Source organism: Chelon labrosus (assembly GCF_963514085.1).
Source record: "Chelon labrosus genome assembly, chromosome: 23".
Taxonomy (NCBI): domain Eukaryota; kingdom Metazoa; phylum Chordata; class Actinopteri; order Mugiliformes; family Mugilidae; genus Chelon; species Chelon labrosus.
The window spans coordinates 20,412,686-20,431,560 of record NC_140356.1 but is presented as its reverse complement, the minus strand read 5'-3'; the positions used below and the strand labels follow the sequence as shown (position 1 = coordinate 20,431,560).

The 18,875-nt window shown below is 40.6% G+C and overlaps 2 protein-coding genes across 2 annotated transcripts; both read left to right on the top strand.

The window, feature by feature from the left end:
* Nucleotides 1–37: 37 nt before the first annotated feature.
* LOC311508713 (thymidine phosphorylase-like) lies at nt 38–8,190 on the top strand. Its single transcript, XM_084573642.1, has 10 exons — nt 38–2,014; nt 2,340–2,463; nt 2,922–3,124; nt 3,854–3,952; nt 4,246–4,375; nt 5,523–5,641; nt 5,801–5,963; nt 6,966–7,193; nt 7,286–7,426; nt 7,505–8,190. The coding sequence occupies exons 1-10, from the start codon at nt 2,012–2,014 to the stop codon at nt 7,660–7,662; spliced, it is 1,368 nt and encodes a 455-aa protein (XP_084429768.1). The 5' UTR covers nt 38–2,011; the 3' UTR covers nt 7,663–8,190.
* Nucleotides 8,191–10,879: 2,689 nt separating this feature from the next.
* LOC311508559 (thymidine phosphorylase-like) lies at nt 10,880–17,915 on the top strand. Its single transcript, XM_084573374.1, has 10 exons — nt 10,880–11,826; nt 12,152–12,275; nt 12,653–12,855; nt 13,606–13,704; nt 13,998–14,127; nt 15,274–15,392; nt 15,552–15,714; nt 16,699–16,926; nt 17,019–17,159; nt 17,232–17,915. The coding sequence occupies exons 1-10, from the start codon at nt 11,824–11,826 to the stop codon at nt 17,387–17,389; spliced, it is 1,368 nt and encodes a 455-aa protein (XP_084429500.1). The 5' UTR covers nt 10,880–11,823; the 3' UTR covers nt 17,390–17,915.
* Nucleotides 17,916–18,875: the final 960 nt, after the last annotated feature.

Here is an 18,875-nt window from a genome sequence, read left to right as displayed (position 1 = left end):
GGTAACAATAGCAATCATCATCTTCCTGATGATTGGATCGAGAGCAACAATCTAAAATAAATGTTTTGAAACATTTTTAAAAATCATAGTAGGAATAGCTAATATTAGCTAGGAAGCTAAAAGGGCTTCTATTAGCTGGAAGGCTAGGAAGAGCTACTGTTAGCTGAATTTCAATGATCCGATAAAGATCACTTCCTGTTTTCCTTCAGAGTCGACAAGTTTCGGTTTCGAAATCGGCTGAAAAAAGGCTGCAGAGGTTAGCGGCAACGATGTAGGACAAAACAGGAAAAGACGACCCGTCACCGCCACGCAGAGCGGTTTAGAAATAACCGCGATTCAATCAAACGGTTTTCTGTGCACAGCAGAAATGTCACATTAGAGCCACGAGTAGTTTTATAAATCTACAGACCCATTTCCAACCTGCCTTTTATTTCAAAAATATTAGAAAGAATTGTGTGTGAGCAGCTTCTCTCTGCGCTTGAATCTGTTGAAGAAAAAAACAATCCAAGTCTCGTTCCACGTTTGCTGAAGTGGTACAAGTTTATTGGAGTTCCAGGTCATGGTGAGCCTACCGACACAGAATGACCCAGAATGCCAGGCCAGAGAACAGATATACTCTGTCCCCAGGTGTGGTTGCAGACAGTTCCTGAATACATCGTATAGTGGCTGTATATTTGTCAGTCGAGGGCAACTTTACACAGGAGGGTGAACGCAGGGGGCAGAGGTGGCTCCCAGACTTGGTAAGAGATAAAGGAGCAAAAGGACAAAGGAGTGACACTCAGGTAGTATGATCAGGAAACTCTGATCGGCAGGGGAGCAGACGTGTCAAGGCCAATGTCCCTTCAAACACAATGTATGTTGTTTTCTTCTTCAAATCAAAACAAAATATTTGAAAGTTTTCAGTCTGGTTTTAGGAAGCACCATAGCACAGACACCACTTTGCTTTGGTATGAGCTCAGTCCTGGTCCTTCTAGACCGGAGCCTAAGATAGATCATGGAATTCCTGAGATCATTACACAACTGCTTACATAAATGATTACTGTTGGACACAAACAGCTGTCAAAACAAGTTCCACCCTTGGCCGGTAAGTACTGTTGTGAAAGACCTCGATTGATTGTGAGTTTCATATCACCAACACAGTTCAAACTTGTTTTTAAGAGACATTTCTGAGAACCATTTTATCTTTTAAAGACACATTTGTTAATACACAGGATAAGATAGTAGAATCTTTTGTGCCAGGATTCCAGGCAAAACACATGTCGAGGCTGTGTCCCTGTCCAACTGAAAAAAAAAAAAAAAACAACCAGCAGGCTAGCTGCCAGCTGGCGTTTCTGACACATTTGGTTTTAATTTGATCACATGTTGATCAGTTTGTTGTTGTACATATTTCCATTTGTCTACAGAGGCATATGGGGACAGTGGGATCTTGTGATGAAAGCTAATCCCAGTGTCCCCGTATGTCTGTGTAGAATCACATACATGGTCCAGGTCAGGTTAAGAGATTGATTATAATATTATGATGTTTAAAGTAAGAGCCGGACTTACTGACAAGAACTTTATAAAAATGTCAATAAATTACTGACAAATGTTATGCTAAATGCTAACAGAAGAACACTATCATGCTAACAATTACTAAAACATCTTAACTACATTTCTATTGGTCGGGTTTATTGTCACCACAGTTACAATCATATCCTTCACTACTATGGAGTTAATATGTACAAATAACAGAGCATAAACAGGTGGCGTGTTCTTCCTGTAATCAACTATCATCTCCACTGTTTTCCTTAAACTCCACGTTGTTAGAGCTGCACCAGTCACCAGGCGGTCAGACTCCAACCTGTAAGAGGTCTTATCTCAAATATGGGCACAATGAGTGTTATGTCATCTCAGATATGAGCCCGATGAGGGTGGTGCCATCCACAAACTTTAGGAGCTTGACAGACTCGTGGCTGAAGTTCAGCTGTTCGTGTCCAGGGAGAAGAGCTGATCCGTGAGAGGACCAGTGCTGATGGTACGGGAGTCTCATCCATTCATAGATTACTAATCTCTTTTTTAAACAGTCTGTGTTAATAATGTTCAGAGAGTTTGATCACTTCCCAGTGTGGGGAATGTCACACGTGGCGTGCGAACGTGTGAACTTATTGACATGCGTCGGACTTGAGAATCCTGAGCATGAGCTGAGCATTAATGAGATCAGATGTACCTAATGAACTGGACAGGAGGTGTTAAATCAGAGCAGAACAGCAGAGTTGGCAGTTTGTTCAGGAAAGTACCCATCTCACGTTCCCTGTTTCGTTTCCTCCTCGGTTCTCTCCATTCGTCTCTAACGGTACCAGACCGACATGTTCTCGATCCAGGACCTGATCAGGAAGAAGAGGGACGGAGGAACGTTCAGTGATGAAGAAGTCAAAGCCTTCATCCAGGCCGTCACATCTGGATCCATCCAGGACTGTCAGACAGGTATGGAGCCTCCGTCAGCCTCCGTCAGCCTCCGTCAGCTCCGTGCTGTGCAGTACCGCTACATGGATGCATCATCAGTCTGAATCTGAATTCATTTTTATGACCTATAAATGTTTTTATTATTTTCCTTTTGGATTATTAATCAGTTACAATCCAGTACAAACTTTAGACAAAGTTTATACGTAAATAGAAACACACACAAAAACACAAAATTATCACTTGAGAACAAATGAAAACAAATAGTTTTTCAGGCAGAGTGTTCAGAAACTATGATACTATTAGAAGGAGGAAGTGAGTCTGCTCTGCTCTGGGACAGCAGCAGCGCTGAGACAAACACAGACCGGTTACAGCCGCTTCAATGACACAAGACAGAAACTGAAAGTAAAGTATCGGTCTCGTTATGTTGGTATCGACATTTGGCTCGGCCGTCATCGTATCCCCTGCTCTGTGTCTTTCAGGTGCCATGCTCATGGCTATCTGGATGAAGGGGATGGTTGCCAAGGAGACCCAGACCCTGACCAGAGAGATGATGTTATCGGGGGAAGTGATGTCATGGCCGGCGGAGTGGAGGGAGCTGATAGTCGGCAAGCATTCGACGGGAGGGGTGGGCGATAAAGTTAGCCTGGTGTTAGCGCCAGCGCTAGCTGCCTGCGGCTATAAGGTAGAGCACAAATAATATAATATAATATAATATAATATAATATAATATAATATATCCTCATTGTTTAACAACTGCTTCTTTAAGGACATATCCAAGTTTTGTAACATATCATGAATTAATTGTGAATTAATGTGAAACCTTTTTATACCTTAAAAATATAAAACTAATTAATCCTAAGAAAAGTTTGATATCCAATAAACATGAAAATAAAATTATGTAAAACAAAAAATAAAAAATACATTTAAAAAAGTTATTATCCAAAATATTCTAAAAACATTTTTATCTAAAAATAATTCCAAAATATATAAAAATATATACATAAAAATAAATGTACTATGCAAAAAATAAAATGTACTTTTTAAAACTCAGATATAATAGATAATCAAAATATATATAAATACTAGAAAAAAAGTTTAATATTAAAAAAATTATAAATAAAGAATTATTACATTAAACATGTGTTCATTATATTTTAATGGAAAACACATGAAAATTCTTTGTTGTTTGAGGAAAATAATTCAAAATATCTATGATTCAGCTTTAGCTTAAATATAAGTTGAGTACTTTGGTTACTTCAAGATCACGGTCGAGTTTGAGTTGTTTCTGAAACTGAAGTTTTAACAAATACTTTAAATAGTTGATATGATGTAATAAAACAAATATATGATACTTATTGTTATTATTCTGAGATTAAGATGCACAATGTCTAACTTCAGGTGTTCTTGTCAGGTGCCTAAAATCAGTGGGCGGGGCTTAGCTCATACCGGAGGAACTCTGGATAAACTGGAATCAATTCCAGGGTTCAACGTCAACCAGTCAAAGGAGCAGGTGAAACAAACTGTTCTTTCATCGAACTGAAATGTTTTCATGCAATACTTTCTGAAATTAGGGATTTATTCATCCCAGATTATCTTGTAATGTGAGATGTTCACAGATCAGCTGTGATTAATATCAATATGTGTGACACTAGGCTAACATTACCTAGCATGCTACTGTAGAGTTAAAATCTCACCTCAGTTTATCCATTTCTCCTTGATCTGATAGGATAATCTGAATAAAATCTTGTAGTGTGTGCATGTTTGAGATTAGAGCGATTATCTGTGACTAATGACTCACTGCAGATTCTGGCGATCATCGGCTCGGTGGGCTGTTGCATCGTGGGTCAGACGGAGACACTGGTTCCTGCAGATCGTATCCTGTACGCTCTGCGGGACGTCACCAGCACCGTGGACAGTTTACCCCTCATCGCTGGTACTGACCTGTGTTCACAAACAGAAACCAGAATGGTTCTAAAGATAACTAGAGGATCACAAGCGATCATGAAGGGGTCCATGCTGTGGTGAAGTTCTCCCCGAGCGGGACGCAGAGGCATAAGTCACCAGAAGCGCCCCCTATAGACCGTATTGCATGAAAATTAGTGGGTTTGTAAGGAGCCACCTACAGATTATTATTGTCATATTTCAAGCAGTTTACTGTGGTGGTTCGCGACATATAAACATGTAGTCGTTGTAGCGCCCCCTACAGGCCGACTTTTACGAAACTTGGCATGAATGTACACAAGCATATTATAATGTTGGTTACTACGTTTCATAAGGATTGGGTGAATACTACCAAAGTAATAGTCATATGAATTGTTTCAGTGTCACCTGTAGTGCCCCCTGTTGATGTAATGTCAGGAAACTTGATGGGCATCTACACAATATGTTACAGATTGTGTATGAAAAATGTCATGAAGATAACTATTGCAGTTTTTGAGATATTGAAATGTTGCTTGTGTAGCGCCCCCTAGAGACCAAGGGTCACAAAAGTTGGGGTGCTTTTACAGAATCATATTATTATCAATAATCTGAAATTTGATTAAGTTTGGGTATATACTTCACAAAATATTAGCTTTGGAGTTATACTGTTGCACTCCATAAAAATGTATTAGTCATTAACTTTGTAATCAATAACCCTGCTGAAGTTCTTTAGAGAACTTGTCATTATCTTTGTCCATAGATGATACATGCCAAGTTTGGTGAGAATTGGATGAATGGGCTAGGAGGAGTTCGTTTTGCTTTGAGGTGCAATTTTTTTCAAAATGGCAGAACAAATGGGTGTGGCCTCGTCCATTAGAACCAGGGGTATATAAGAGATATGAGCCAAAATGTAAATTTGTTTATTAGAGCGCCACTTAGCAGCAGGCATGTGTATTGACACCTTGGCAAAGTAAAAATGCCAGGACTTCTACCTAGTTACCAGGTTTGATGCCTTTCACCCTTGCAGTTTGTCCTGGGCAGACACTTGACCTAAGCAGAAGGAACAGAATAAAAATTGCAACAAAATCAATAGGGATCCTGCAACTGGTTGCATGGACTCCTAAATATGAATTTACATGTGCGGTTGTGCTGATCTCCAGGTTCTATCGTCTCGAAGAAAGGCGCTGAGTCTCTGCATGCTCTGGTGCTGGACGTGAAGTTTGGACGAGCTGCTTTCTTCAAAGATCTGGACGGAGCTAAAGAGCTAGCACAGATGATGGTAACACACTTTCACATAAGATAATTCTTTAATGCGAAACACCTTTGCAGGAAATAATAACTTTCATTGACAGCAGCTTAATAGAAAGAACTATATGAGTCGTTTAAATTGTGATTATTTAGAGGAGAGTTCTTCTACCCACGCTTGTTCTTGTTTCAGGTGGAAACAGGAAACGGTCTGGGCATAAAAACTGCGGCGGTCCTCAGCCGGATGGACGCTACGATCGGTCGGTGTGTGGGCAACAGTCTGGAGGTGATCGAATCTCTGGAGACACTGAAGGGGAAAGGACCCGACGACCTGATGGAGCTGGTTACGGTTCTGGGTAACGAGACCTAAAGTCCCGCTCTAAACACCCTCGTCCTAAATGTCCCCTAGAAAAATGTCCCACCGTCATTCAGCAACCTCTTGACCAGCTGCAACAACTCTGCATAGAATACGTCAACGCGTCACAGTGTTTGCCAAAAATTATCTCAACCCAAACGAAAAAAAGAGGAAATTCACTAAACACAGATTCTGACGTTTAAAAACGCTTTCATCCTGCAGATTGCGATAAAACATAAAATCTCAAAAAGACAAAGAACAAAAAAGAATTTGAAGATGAAGATGAGCCACTAAATATTTGATTTATTAAGCAATGCTAATAGTGCTAAAGGCGATGCTAATGGCGACTAACGATACTACTGGCAATCCCAATACTTGGGCTTGCCAGTAGTAATATTTATCATTTTATTTTTTAAAAAATTAAAGATGCATTTAACCTTTTTTTTCAATCATCACTCTTAACATATTTTCAAATAAAACATTGGTAAATTAATTAATAATCATCAATAAAACAAAAGAAAAATATTTTTATTTTGTTAATTACAAAAACTTCCTGTGTCAACATTGCTAAGTTAGCTGAACGCGGCTACCTCGCTAAAGGCTAAAGTTAGCATAAACGTATTTAATTCCTGAACAGACTGTCGAACAGAAACCAAATTAAAGAGAATCAGATCACTGATGAATGTACATAAAGCAGCTAATTTGAGAAGCTAACGTTAGCTACATTAACCGTTATTTACCAGTTTGTAACGGTAGCCATGATTCGTTCAGGGACACTGGGAGAAAAGATTGTTCTCCGGTGTTGGCGCCATTGTTTTTGTGATTTCCAACCTGTTTTAGAACACACACCCTAAATTAATTAAACTAAAGTAATAATTGAAACGTCAATGAAGTATTACACTCTGCAAACATGTTCATTGTTTTTATTTTTACTATTTGATTGTGAAACTAGTCATTTATGTAGTTTAGTTAAAGCTAAATATTTTACCCGTGGTTCCTGAAGGGGGTGTGCTGCTGGTGATGACCGGCTTGGTTTCCAACCAATCAGAGGGCAGTAAGAAGATTTCTGACGCAGTGATTGGTGGAGCCGCTCTGTCCAAGTTCCAGGACATGATGGAGGCTCAGGGCGTGGCCAGTGACAAGGCTCGCACTCTATGCTCCGCCAACTGCGACTACTTCAGCGTCCTGAGGAAATCTAAACATCAGCTGGAACTAGAGGCTCCTGCCGATGGTAAGATAAGAATAAAAAGATAATAAATACATTTTATATTTAATTAAAGATGTAGCTAAACTAAAAACATTCATTTGTTTGTTTACCTGCAGGTGTAGTTGAGGACGTGGACGGTTTTGTTTTATCACAGGTCCTTCATAAGTTGGGGGCGGGGCGATCAAAGGTGGGAGACCCTGTCAATCACAGTGTGGGGGCGGAGCTACTGGTTTCTCTGGGTCAGAAGGTCAAGAAAGGTGAGATGATGATGATGATGATGATGATGAAGATGATGAGTTCAGGGGCAGACTCCTGATGGCCTTGTGTGTTTCCAGGCGCCCCATGGCTGCGGCTCCATCACGAGGCCCCGGCTCCGACTCCAGACCAGATCAGTCAACTGCAGAACGCTCTGACCGTCGGGAAAGACGACGGCACCCGAACGCAGTGCAGCTACAAGCTGGTGAAGGAAGTTCTGCTCGGAAATCAAATTTAACGCTGGCATATTTTTCAACTAACGCTAAAATCATTCATTCATTCATTCATTCATCTTTTGTAACTTTGTCCTGTGAGGGGTCGCACCTATCCCAGTTGTCATTGGGCGAGGGGGGGTACACCCTGGACAGGTCGCCAGTCTATTGCAGGCGCTAAAATCACATTTAACAAAAAAGTAGAATCACAGATGATTTATTAACGAACGCATGAAAATCTGCTTATAAACTGTTTCTGCTTCCAACCAGCCACAACATTATGACCAGTTTAATGACTCCTCTTGACCTCTGAAGATGTGTTGTCCTCATAATGATATGGCGGATCAATGTATATTGTGAGAGCACTTGACAGATGATGCTGATGACGCCTCATGAAAACAACCCGATCATTGACATGGTGTCATTTTTTTAACCCTTAAACAGTTTGACTTAAAATAAATAGTCACTTTTAGTTTAATAAAAGAAACAAGATTTTTTTTTACGACAAATGAAACTTTATTAAACAATCCCAGTTTGACAAAATAAATTTCACTTAACAACTTTTAATGATTCTTTTCATTTTATTTATATAAAAATACGAAGAGAAAATGACTCCTGTAGCACTTCATACACAGAGCCGGGGGTTGCCATGGCACGCTGTCATCTGTTGCCGTGGAGACGGCCATCCGAAGAGGCGTTGGGGCGTCAGTGGACCACGGAGTTGAGCGACTCGGCTCTGATGTTTTCCTAAGTGGAGTCCGTCTCCTCATCGATCTCCCCGATCACCACCCTGACACAAACAAACAAACAAATAAATTAAACTAGAAACAAACTTAAACTTGAACTAGATGATCGCAAGTGATCATAAAGGGGTCCATGCCGTGGCGAAGTTGTCCCGGAGCGGGACGCAGAGACATAAGTGGGTCGGACACGGCCTGAAAGTAGGCAAAGTGTCTGTGGAAGAATCCTTTGGCTGACAAGTGAATCAGGCGGGTCAGAAGCAACGAAATTTGGTGGGCTTGTATGCAGTCTTCCACAGATGCCAGTAGGTGGGAAAAGACCTGACAGGAGGTCAAGTGTGACTAGGGGAAAGCTGGGTCTGCCAAATGAGTAGGAGATAGGACTCAAATATTTACACGTCACCAGTAACGCCCCCTATAGACTGTATTGCACCAAAATTGGTGGCTTTATAAGGAGTCATCTACAGATTATGATTGTCAAATGTCAACCAGTTTACTGTGGTGGTTTGTGAGATATGAATATGTAGTGGTTGTGACGCCCCCTACAGGCCGAATTGCACGACACTTCGCATGATTGTACACAAGCAAATTATAATGACGGTTGCTGAGTTTCATAAGGATTGGGTGAATAGTTCAAAAGATGTTTAGGTGTCACCTGTAGCGCCCCCTGTAGACGTTGTGTCACACAACATGTTGCAGATTGTGTATGCCAAATTACATGAAGTTAGATGCTGCAATTTTTGAGATATTGAAATGTTGCTTTTATAGCGCCCCTTAGAGACCAAGGGTCACAAAAGTTGGGGTGCTTGTACAGAATCATATTATTATCAATGATATGAATGATAGGTAGAAAGCTAGGATGTGCTACTATTAGCTGGAAGGCTAGGATGCTTGGAAGAGGTACTATTGCTGGCTTTCATTCAAAATGTGTTAGAAGTTGTCTCTCTCACTGCTAGCGTGAACGCACCAATAGCCTCAGTGGCTTTTCGATGCTAATTGTTGCCTAGCAGCGACACTTGGTGGTTGGTGGACGTTTTGGGTTCTGGCTTTCAGAATGAAAGACGTCACAAAGCTTCAGTTTCCGTTTCATTTTTAGTAAACTTAGAGAAACCTGTCTGGGCCAATCAAATCAGTGGCTGAAAAATGGAAACAAAATGGCGGTTCAGTTTGAGAGTTGCCCAAGAACCAGGATGAATTTAGAAAGGGATGGAAAAGTGAGCTAAAATGGCCGCCACCGGAGGGGGTAACAATAGCAATCCTCATCTTCCTGATGATTGGCTGAGAATCCCGGCTTTCTAACCTTGCGCGTGAAAACCTTCCTCCTCCTCCTCCTCCTCATATTCTATACTCCTCCTGATAACTTTATGGTTTTATGGTTACCCTCCACCTCCTCATCTTCCTCATCTTCCTCCTCTCTGGCTTCCTCTTTTTACAGTATGTTTGCAGTTTCTTCTGGAGTGAGTGGCGTTGTGTGTACTTGTAGTTTTTTCTTCCCTTTTCTCAATATCAAAGAGCACACGATGGCAACTGATGCGCTCTGCAACGCAGTAGATTGTAATCTTTATAATAAACTGTCATTTATGGGTCGCTGGGATAGCTCAGTGGGTAGAGCTGGCGACCCATGTGCCGAGGCTGAATCCTCGATGCAGCAGCCCAGGGTTCGAGTCCGACCTGTGGCTCTTTGCTGCGAGTCATCCCTCTCTCTCTGCCCCCCTTTCCTGTCCACCTTCAGCTGTCTATCATAAAGGCAACAAAAGCCCAAAAAAAAAACAAAAAACTGTCATTTATTACAAAGTTGACGCGCCGCCTTCCTGTATGGTTCTTTCACAATAAGAGCTCTGTGACTTCTGACCTTATTTGGCCAGTTAATAACTGACCAGTTTAACATCACCGTGGTTTTGTCACAGAGTTCACACTGACCGACACTACTGTTCATCATTCACTGTCCCTGCAGAGTAAAATGGGTCGAGAGCAACAATCTAAAATAAATGTTTTTAAACATTTTTAAAAATTGTCGTAGGAATAGCTAATATTAGCTAGGAAGTTAAAAGGGCTTCTATTAGCTGAAAGGCTAGGAAGAGCTACTGTTAGCTGGATTTCAATGATCCGATAAAGATCACTTCCTGTTTTCCTTGAGAGTCGACAAGTTTCGGTTCAACTTGCTGAATCGGCTAAAAATGCTGCAGAGGTTAGCGCCAACGACGTAGGACACAACAGGAAAAGACGACCAGTAACCGCTATTCAATCAAACATTAACGGTTTTCTGTGCACAGCAGAAACATCACATTAGAGTCACGAGTAGTTTTATAAATCTACAGAACCATTTCCAAGCTGCCTTTTATTTCAAAAATATTAGAAAGAATTGTGTGTGAGCAGCTTCTTCTCTGCGTTTGAATCTGTTGAAGAAAAAAACAATCCAAGTCTAGTTCCAAGTTTGCTGAAGTGGTACAAGTTTATTGGAGTTCATAGCGACTGGACACAGGAACTCAGTCTGAATTAATGTCTAAAGTTACTCTTCATTAATTAACTTTTTAAATGGGAATTCATTTTTGACACATTTGGTTTTAATTTGATCACATGTTGATCAGTTTGTGGTTGTAAATATTTCCATTTGTCTGCAGAGGCATATGGGGACAGTGGGAATTTTGTGACGGAAGCTAATCCCAGTGTCCCCTTATGTCGGTGTAGAATCACATACATGGTCCAGGTCAGGCTGAGAGATTAATTATAATTTTATGATGTTTAAAGTAAGAGCTGGACAGCTATTAACAGAGAGATGTTGATTCAACAGTGTTTTTATCTCATATCATCTCCTCAAATCAGTCCAGTTTAACTCCACAATTATCATGCAGGTGAATCATCACTTTTCTGACGTTGTTTCAGCATCAACATGGATCTCAAGTTTTTAACTAAGCTTGGAGTGAGGGTGAAGTGCTTCTGAAGATAATGTATTAGTATAGTATTAATGTAAAGGGCAAATTCCTTTAAACCAAATAAATTGTTTTATTTACAGCTTTGAACACCCCTTGAACAGCACCAGTCATTATCTGCATTAATTAGCTCCTGTGTCTCTAGGAGGTTCAACCTGAACATGCAGACAACATACATGTGTACATTTACATGTTAACAGTTAAAAACAGACACTCATTCATTTAAACAGTCCCATCCAACCATCACCGTCCAAACCTGTTTAAATAAGGTGAAAATGATCCATAAATCAAATATCCTGCAGAGTTCCTCAACTTCAATAAAACAGTTATTGTGAAAAAAATAACGACGTGATGACGTTCTCGCCTCGTGGGCTTTTACTTCCAGCTCTTCGTTGACATTCGCGCGCACTGGTGGAAGGCGTGGTTACACAAACTTTAGGAGCTCCACAGACTCGTGACTGAAGTTCAGCTGTTCGTGTCCAGGGAGAAGAGCTGATCCGTGAGGGGACCAGTGCTGATGGTACGGGAGTCTCATCCATTCATAGATTACTAATCTCTTTTTTAAACAGTCTGTGTTAATAATGTTCAGAGAGTTTGATCACTTCCTAGCGTGAGGAATGTCACACGTGGCGTGTGAACGTGTGAATTTATTGACACTCGTCAGTCTTGAGAGTCCTGAGCATCAGCTGAGCATTAATTAGATCAGATGTACCTAATGAACTGGACAGGAGGTGTTAAATCAGAGCAGAACAGCAGAGTTGGCGGTTTGTTCAGGAAAGTACCCATCTCACGTTCCCTGTTTCCTTTCCTCCTCGGTTCTCTCCATTCGTCTCTAACGGTACCAGACCGACATGTTCTCGATCCAGGACCTGATCAGGAAGAAGAGGGACGGAGGAACCTTCAGTGATGAAGAAGTCAAAGCCTTCATCCAGGCCGTCACATCTGGATCCATCCAGGACTGTCAGACAGGTATGGAGCCTCCGTCAGCCTCCGTCAGCTCCGTGCTGTGTAGTAGCCTATCGCTACATGGATGCATCATCAGTCTGAATCTGAATTCATTTTTATGACCTTTAAGTGTTTTTGTTATTTTCCTTTTGGATTATTAATCAGTTACAATCCAGTACAGACTTTAGACAAAGGCAGAGTGTTCAGAAACTATAATACTATTAGAAGGAGGAAGTGAGTCTGCTCTGCTCTGGGACAGCAGCAGCGCTGAGACAAACACAGACCGGTTACAGCCGCTTCAATGACGCAAAACAGAAACTGAAAGTAAAGTATCGGTCTCGTTATGTTGGTATCGACATTTGGCTCGACCGTCATCGTATTCCCTGCTCTGTGTCTTTCAGGTGCCATGCTCATGGCTATCTGGATGAAGGGGATGGTTGCCAAGGAGACCCAGACCCTGACCAGAGAGATGATGTTATCGGGGGAAGTGATGTCATGGCCAGAGGAGTGGAGGGAGCAGATAGTCGGCAAGCATTCGACGGGAGGGGTGGGAGATAAAGTTAGCCTGGTGTTAGCGCCAGCGCTAGCTGCCTGCGGCTATAAGGTAGAGCACAAATATAATATAATATAATATAATATAATATATCCTCATTGTTTAACAACTGCTTCATTAAGGACATATCCAAGTTTTGTAACATATCATGAATTAATTGTGAATTAATGTGAAACCTTTTTATACCTTAAAAATATAAAACTAATTAATCCTAAGAAAAGTTTGATACCCAATAAACATGAAAATAAAATTATGTAAAACAAAAAATAAAAAAATAAATTAAAAAAAGTTATTATCCAAAATATTCTAAAAACATTTTTATCTAAAAATAATTCCAAAATATATAAAAATATATACATAAAAATAAATGTACTTTTTAAAACTCAGATATAATAGATAATCAAAATATATATAAATACTAGAAAAAAGTTTAATATTAAAAAAATTATAAATAAAGAATATCCAAAAATAAAAACTAAATAAATGTAGTATGCAAAAAATTAAAAAGCTTCAAATTTTAATTATTACATTAAACATGTGTTCATTATATTTTAATGGAAAACACATGAAAATTCTTTGTTGTTTGAGGAAAATAATTCAAAATATTCAGCTTTAGCTTAAATATAACTTGAGTACTTTGGTTACTTAAAGAACACGGTCGAGTTTGAGTTGTTTCTGAAACTGAAGTTTTAACAAATACTTTAAATAGTTGATATGATGTAATAAAACAAATATATCATACTTATTGTTATTATTCAGAGATTAAGATGCACAATGTCTAACCTCAGGTGTTCTTGTCAGGTGCCTAAGATCAGTGGGCGGGGCTTAGCTCATACCGGAGGAACTCTGGATAAACTGGAATCAATTCCAGGGTACAACGTCAACCAGTCAAAGGAGCAGGTGAAACCAATTGTTCTTTCATCAAACTGAAATGTTTTCGTGCAATACTTTCTGAAATTAGGGATTTATTCATCCCAGATTATCTTGTGATGTGAGATGTTCACAGATCAGCTGTGATTAATATCAATATGTGTGATACTAGGCTAACATTACCTAGCATGCTACTGTAGAGTTAAAATCTCACCTCAGTTTATCCATTTCTCCTTGATCTGATAGGATAATCTGAATAAAATCTTGTAGTGTGTGCATGTTTGAGATTAGAGCGATTATCTGTGACTAATGACTCACTGCAGATTCTGGCGATCATCGGCTCGGTGGGCTGTTGCATCGTGGGTCAGACGGAGACACTGGTTCCTGCAGATCGTATCCTGTATGCTCTGCGGGACGTCACCAGCACCGTGGACAGCTTACCCCTCATCGCTGGTACTGACCTGTGTTCACAAACAGAAACCAGAACGGTTCTAAAGATAACTAGAGGATCGCAAGCGATCATGAAGGGGTCCATGCTGTGGTGAAGTTCTCCCCGAGCGGGACGCAGAGGCATAAGTCACCAGAAGCGCCCCCTATAGACCTTATTGCATGAAAATTAGTGGGTTTGTAAGGATCCACCTACAGATTATTATCGTCAAATTTCAAGCAGTTTACTGTGGTGGTTCGTGACATATAAACATGTGGTCGTTGTAGCGCCCCCTACAGGCCGACTTTTACGAAACTTGGCATGAACGTACACAAGCATATTAAAATGTTGGTTACTATGTTTCATAAGGATTGGGTGAATACTACCAAAGTTATAGTCATATGAAATGTTTCAGTGTCACCTGTAGCGCCCCCTGTTGATGTAATGTCATGCAACTTGATGGGCATCTACACAATATGTTACAGATTGTGTATGAAAAATGTCATGAAGATAGCTATTGCAGTTTTTGAGATATTAAATGTTGCTTGTGTAGCGCCCCCTAGAGACCAAGGGTCACAAAAGTTGGGGTGCTTTTACAGAATCATATTATTATCAATAATCTGAAATTTGATTAAGTTTGGGTATATACTTCACAAAATATTAGCTTTGGAGTTATACTGTTGCTCTCCATAAAAATGTATTAGTCGTTAACTTTGTAATCAATAACCCTGCTTAAGTTCTTTAGAGAACTTTTCATTATCTTTGTCCATAGATGATACATGCCAAGTTTGGTGAGAATTGGATGAATGGGCTAGGAGGAGTTCATTTTGCTTTGAGGTGCAATTTTTTTCACAATGGCAGAAAAAATGGGCGTAGCGTAGTCCATTAGAACCAGGGATATGTAAGAGATATGAGCCAAAACGTAAATTTGTTTATTAGAGCGCCACTTAGCAGCAGGCAAGTGTATTGACACCTTGGCAAAGTAAAAATGCCAGGACTTCTACCAAGTTACCAGGTTTGATGCCTTTCACCCTCGCAGTTTGTCCTGGGCAGACACTTGACCTAAGCAGAAGGAACAGAATAAAAATTGCAACAAAATCAATAGGGATCCTGCAACCGGTTGCATGGACTCCTCAATATGACTTTACATGTGTGGCTGTGTTGATCTCCAGGTTCTATCGTCTCAAAGAAAGGCGCTGAGTCTCTGCATGCTCTGGTGCTGGACGTGAAGTTTGGACGAGCTGCTTTCTTCAAAGATCTGGACGGAGCTAAAGAGCTAGCACAGATGATGGTAACACACTTTCACATAAGATAATTCTTTAATGTGAAACACCTTTGCAGGAAATAATAACTTTCACTGACAGCAGCTTAATAGAAAGAACTATATGAGTCGTTTAAATCGTGATTATTTAGAGGAGAGTTCTTCTACCCAGGTTCGTTCTTGTTTCAGGTGGAAACAGGAAACGGTCTGGGCATAAAAACTGCGGCGGTTCTCAGCCGGATGGACGCTACGATCGGTCGGTGTGTGGGCAACAGTCTGGAGGTGATCGAATCTCTGGAGACACTGAAGGGGAAAGGACCCGACGACCTGATGGAGCTGGTGACGGTTCTGGGTAACGAGACCTAAAGTCCCGCTCTAAACACCCTCGTCCTTAATGTCCCCTAGAAAAATGTCCCACTGTCATTCAGCAACCTCTTGACCAGCTGCAACAACTCTGCACAGAATACGTCAACGCGTCACAGTATTTGCCAAAAATTATCTCAACCCAAATGAAAAAAAAGAGGAAATTCACTAAACACAGATTCTGACGTTTAAAAACGCTTTCATCCTGCAGATTGCGATAAAACATAAAATCTCAAAAAGACAAAGAACAAAAAAGAATTTGAAGATGAAGATGGGTCGCTAAATATTTGGTTTATTAAGCAACGCCAATAGTGCTGAAGGCGATGCTAATGGCCACTAATGATACTACTGGCAATATTGCCAGTAGTAATATTTATCATTTTATTTTTTTAAAAATTAAAGATGCATTTAACTTTTTTTTTCAATCATCACTCTTAACATATTTTCAAATAAAACATTGGTAAATTAATTAATAATCATCAATAAAACAAAAGAAAAATATTTTTATTTTGTTAATTACAAAAACTTCCTGTTTCAACATTGCTAAGTTAGCTGAACGCGGCTACCTCGCTAAAGGCTAAAGTTAGCATAAACGTATTTAATTGCTGAACAGACTGTCGAACAGAAACCAAATTAAAGAGAATCAGATCACTGATGAATGTACATAAAGCAGCTAATTTGAGAAGCTAACGTTAGCTACAACAACCGTTATTTACCAGTTTGTAACGGTATCCATGATTCGTTCAGGGACACTGGGAGAAAAGATTGTTCTCCGTTGTTGGCGCCATTGTTTTTGTGATTTCCAACCTGTTTCAGAACACACACCCTAAATTAATTAAACTAAAGTAATAATTGAAACGTCAATGAAGTATTACACTATGTTCATGGTTTTTATTTTTATTGTTTTTGACTGTGAAACTAGTCATTTATGTAGTTTAGTTAAAGCTAAATATTTTACCTCTGGTTCCTGAAGGGGGTGTGCTGCTGGTGATGACCGGCTTGGTTTCCGACCAATCAGAGGGCAGTAAGAAGATTTCTGACGCAGTGATTGGTGGAGCCGCTCTGTCCAAGTTCCAGGACATGATGGAGGCTCAGGGCGTGGCCAGTGAGAAGGCTCGCACTCTATGCTCCGCCAACTGCGACTACTTCAGCGTCCTGAGGAAATCTAAACATCAGCTGGAACTAGAGGCTCCTGCCGATGGTAAGATAAGAATAAAAAGATAATAAATACATTTTATATTTAATTAAAGATGTAGCTAAACTAAAAACATTCATTTGTTTGTTTACCTGCAGGTGTAGTTGAGGACGTGGACGGTTTTGTTTTATCACAGGTCCTTCATAAGTTGGGGGCGGGGCGATCAAAGGTGGGAGACCCTGTCAATCACAGCGTGGGGGCGGAGCTACTGGTATCTCTGGGTCAGAAGGTCAAGAAAGGTGAGATGATGATGATGATGATGAAGATGATGCGTTCAGGGGCAGATTCCTGATGAACTTGTGTGTTTCCAGGCGCCCCGTGGCTGCGGCTCCATCACGAGGCCCCGGCTCCGACTCCAGACCAGATCAGTCAGCTGCAGAGCGCTCTGACCGTCGGGAAAGACGACGGCACCCGAACGCAGCGCAGCTACAAGCTGGTGAAGGAAGTTCTGCTCGGAAATCAAATTTAACGCTGGCATATTTTTAAAACTAACGCTAAAATCATTCATTTATTCATTCATTCATCTTTTGTAACCGCTTGTCCTGTGAGGGGTCGCGCCTATCCCAGTTGTCATTGGGCGAGGGGGGGGGTACACCCTGGACAGGTCGCCAGTCTTTTGCAGGCGCTAAAATCACATATAACAAAAAAGTAGAATCACAGATGATTTATTAACGAACGCATGAAAATCTGCTTATAAACTGTTTCTGCTTCTAATCAGCCACAACATTATGCTGGTCATAATGTCTCCTCTCGACCTCTTCAGATCATCATAATGATATGACGGATCAATGTATATTGTGAGAGCACTTGACAGATGATGCTGAGGACGCCTAATTAAAGCAGCAGATAATTGACATGGTGTCATTTTTTTCACCCTGAAACGGTTTGACTTAAAATAAATAGTCACTTTTAGTTTAATAAAAGAAACAAGATTTATTTTTATTTTTTTACAACAAATGAAACTTTATTAAACAATCCCAGTTTGACAAAATAAATTCCACTTAACAACTTTTAATGATTCTTTTTATTTTATTTATAAAAACTACGGAGAGAAAATGACTCCTGTAGCACTTCATGCACAGAGCCGGGGGTTGCCATGGCACGCTGTCATCCGTTGCCGTGGAGAGGGCCATCCGAGGAGGGGTCGGGACGTCAGTGGACCACGGAGTTGAGCGGCTCGGCTCTGATGTTTTCCTAAGTGGAGTCCGTCTCCTCATCGATCTCCCCGATCACCACCCTGACACAAACAAACAAACAAATAAATTAAACTAGAAACAAATTTCAACTTGAACTAGATGATCGCAAGTGATCATAAAGGGGTCCATGCCGTGGCAAAGTCGTCCCGGAGTGGGACGCAGAGACATAAGTGGGTCGGACACGGCCTGAAAGTAGGCAAAGTGTCTGTGGAGGAATCCTTTGGCTGACAAGTGAATCAGGCGGGTCAGAAGCAACGAAATTTGGTGGGCTTGTATGCAGTCTTCCACAGATGCCAGTAGGTGGGAAAAGACCTGACAGGAGGTCAAGTGTGACTAGGGGAAAGCTGGGTCTGCCAAATGAGTAGGAGATAGGACTCAAATATTTACACGTCACCAGTAACGCCCCCTATAGACTGTATTGCACCAAACTTGGTGGCTTTATAAGGAGTCATCTACAGATTATGATTGTCAAATTTCAACCAGTTTACTGTGGTGGTTTGTGAGATATAAATATGTAGTGGTTGTAGCGCCCCCTACAGGCCGAATTGCACGACACTTCGCATGATTGTACACAAGCATATTATAATGACGGTTGCTGAGTTCCATAGGGATTGGGTGAATAGTTCAAAAGATGTTTAGGTGTCACCTGTAGCGCCCCCTGTAGACGTAATGTCACACAACTTGATGGGCGTCTGCACAATATGTTACAGATTACAATATGTAACTTTCATGAAGTTAGCTATTGCAATTTTTGAGATA

Bases quoted from the DNA above. Each gene is read 5' to 3' on its own strand.
- LOC311508713 (XM_084573642.1), top strand. The intron at 5,642-5,800 runs GTAACACACTTT...TTCTTGTTTCAG, and splicing joins AAGAGCTAGCACAGATGATG to GTGGAAACAGGAAACGGTCT. The intron at 5,964-6,965 runs GTAACGAGACCT...TGGTTCCTGAAG, and splicing joins GGAGCTGGTTACGGTTCTGG to GGGGTGTGCTGCTGGTGATG.
- LOC311508559 (XM_084573374.1), top strand. The intron at 12,276-12,652 runs GTATGGAGCCTC...TGTGTCTTTCAG, and splicing joins CATCCAGGACTGTCAGACAG to GTGCCATGCTCATGGCTATC. The intron at 13,705-13,997 runs GTGAAACCAATT...GACTCACTGCAG, and splicing joins TCAACCAGTCAAAGGAGCAG to ATTCTGGCGATCATCGGCTC.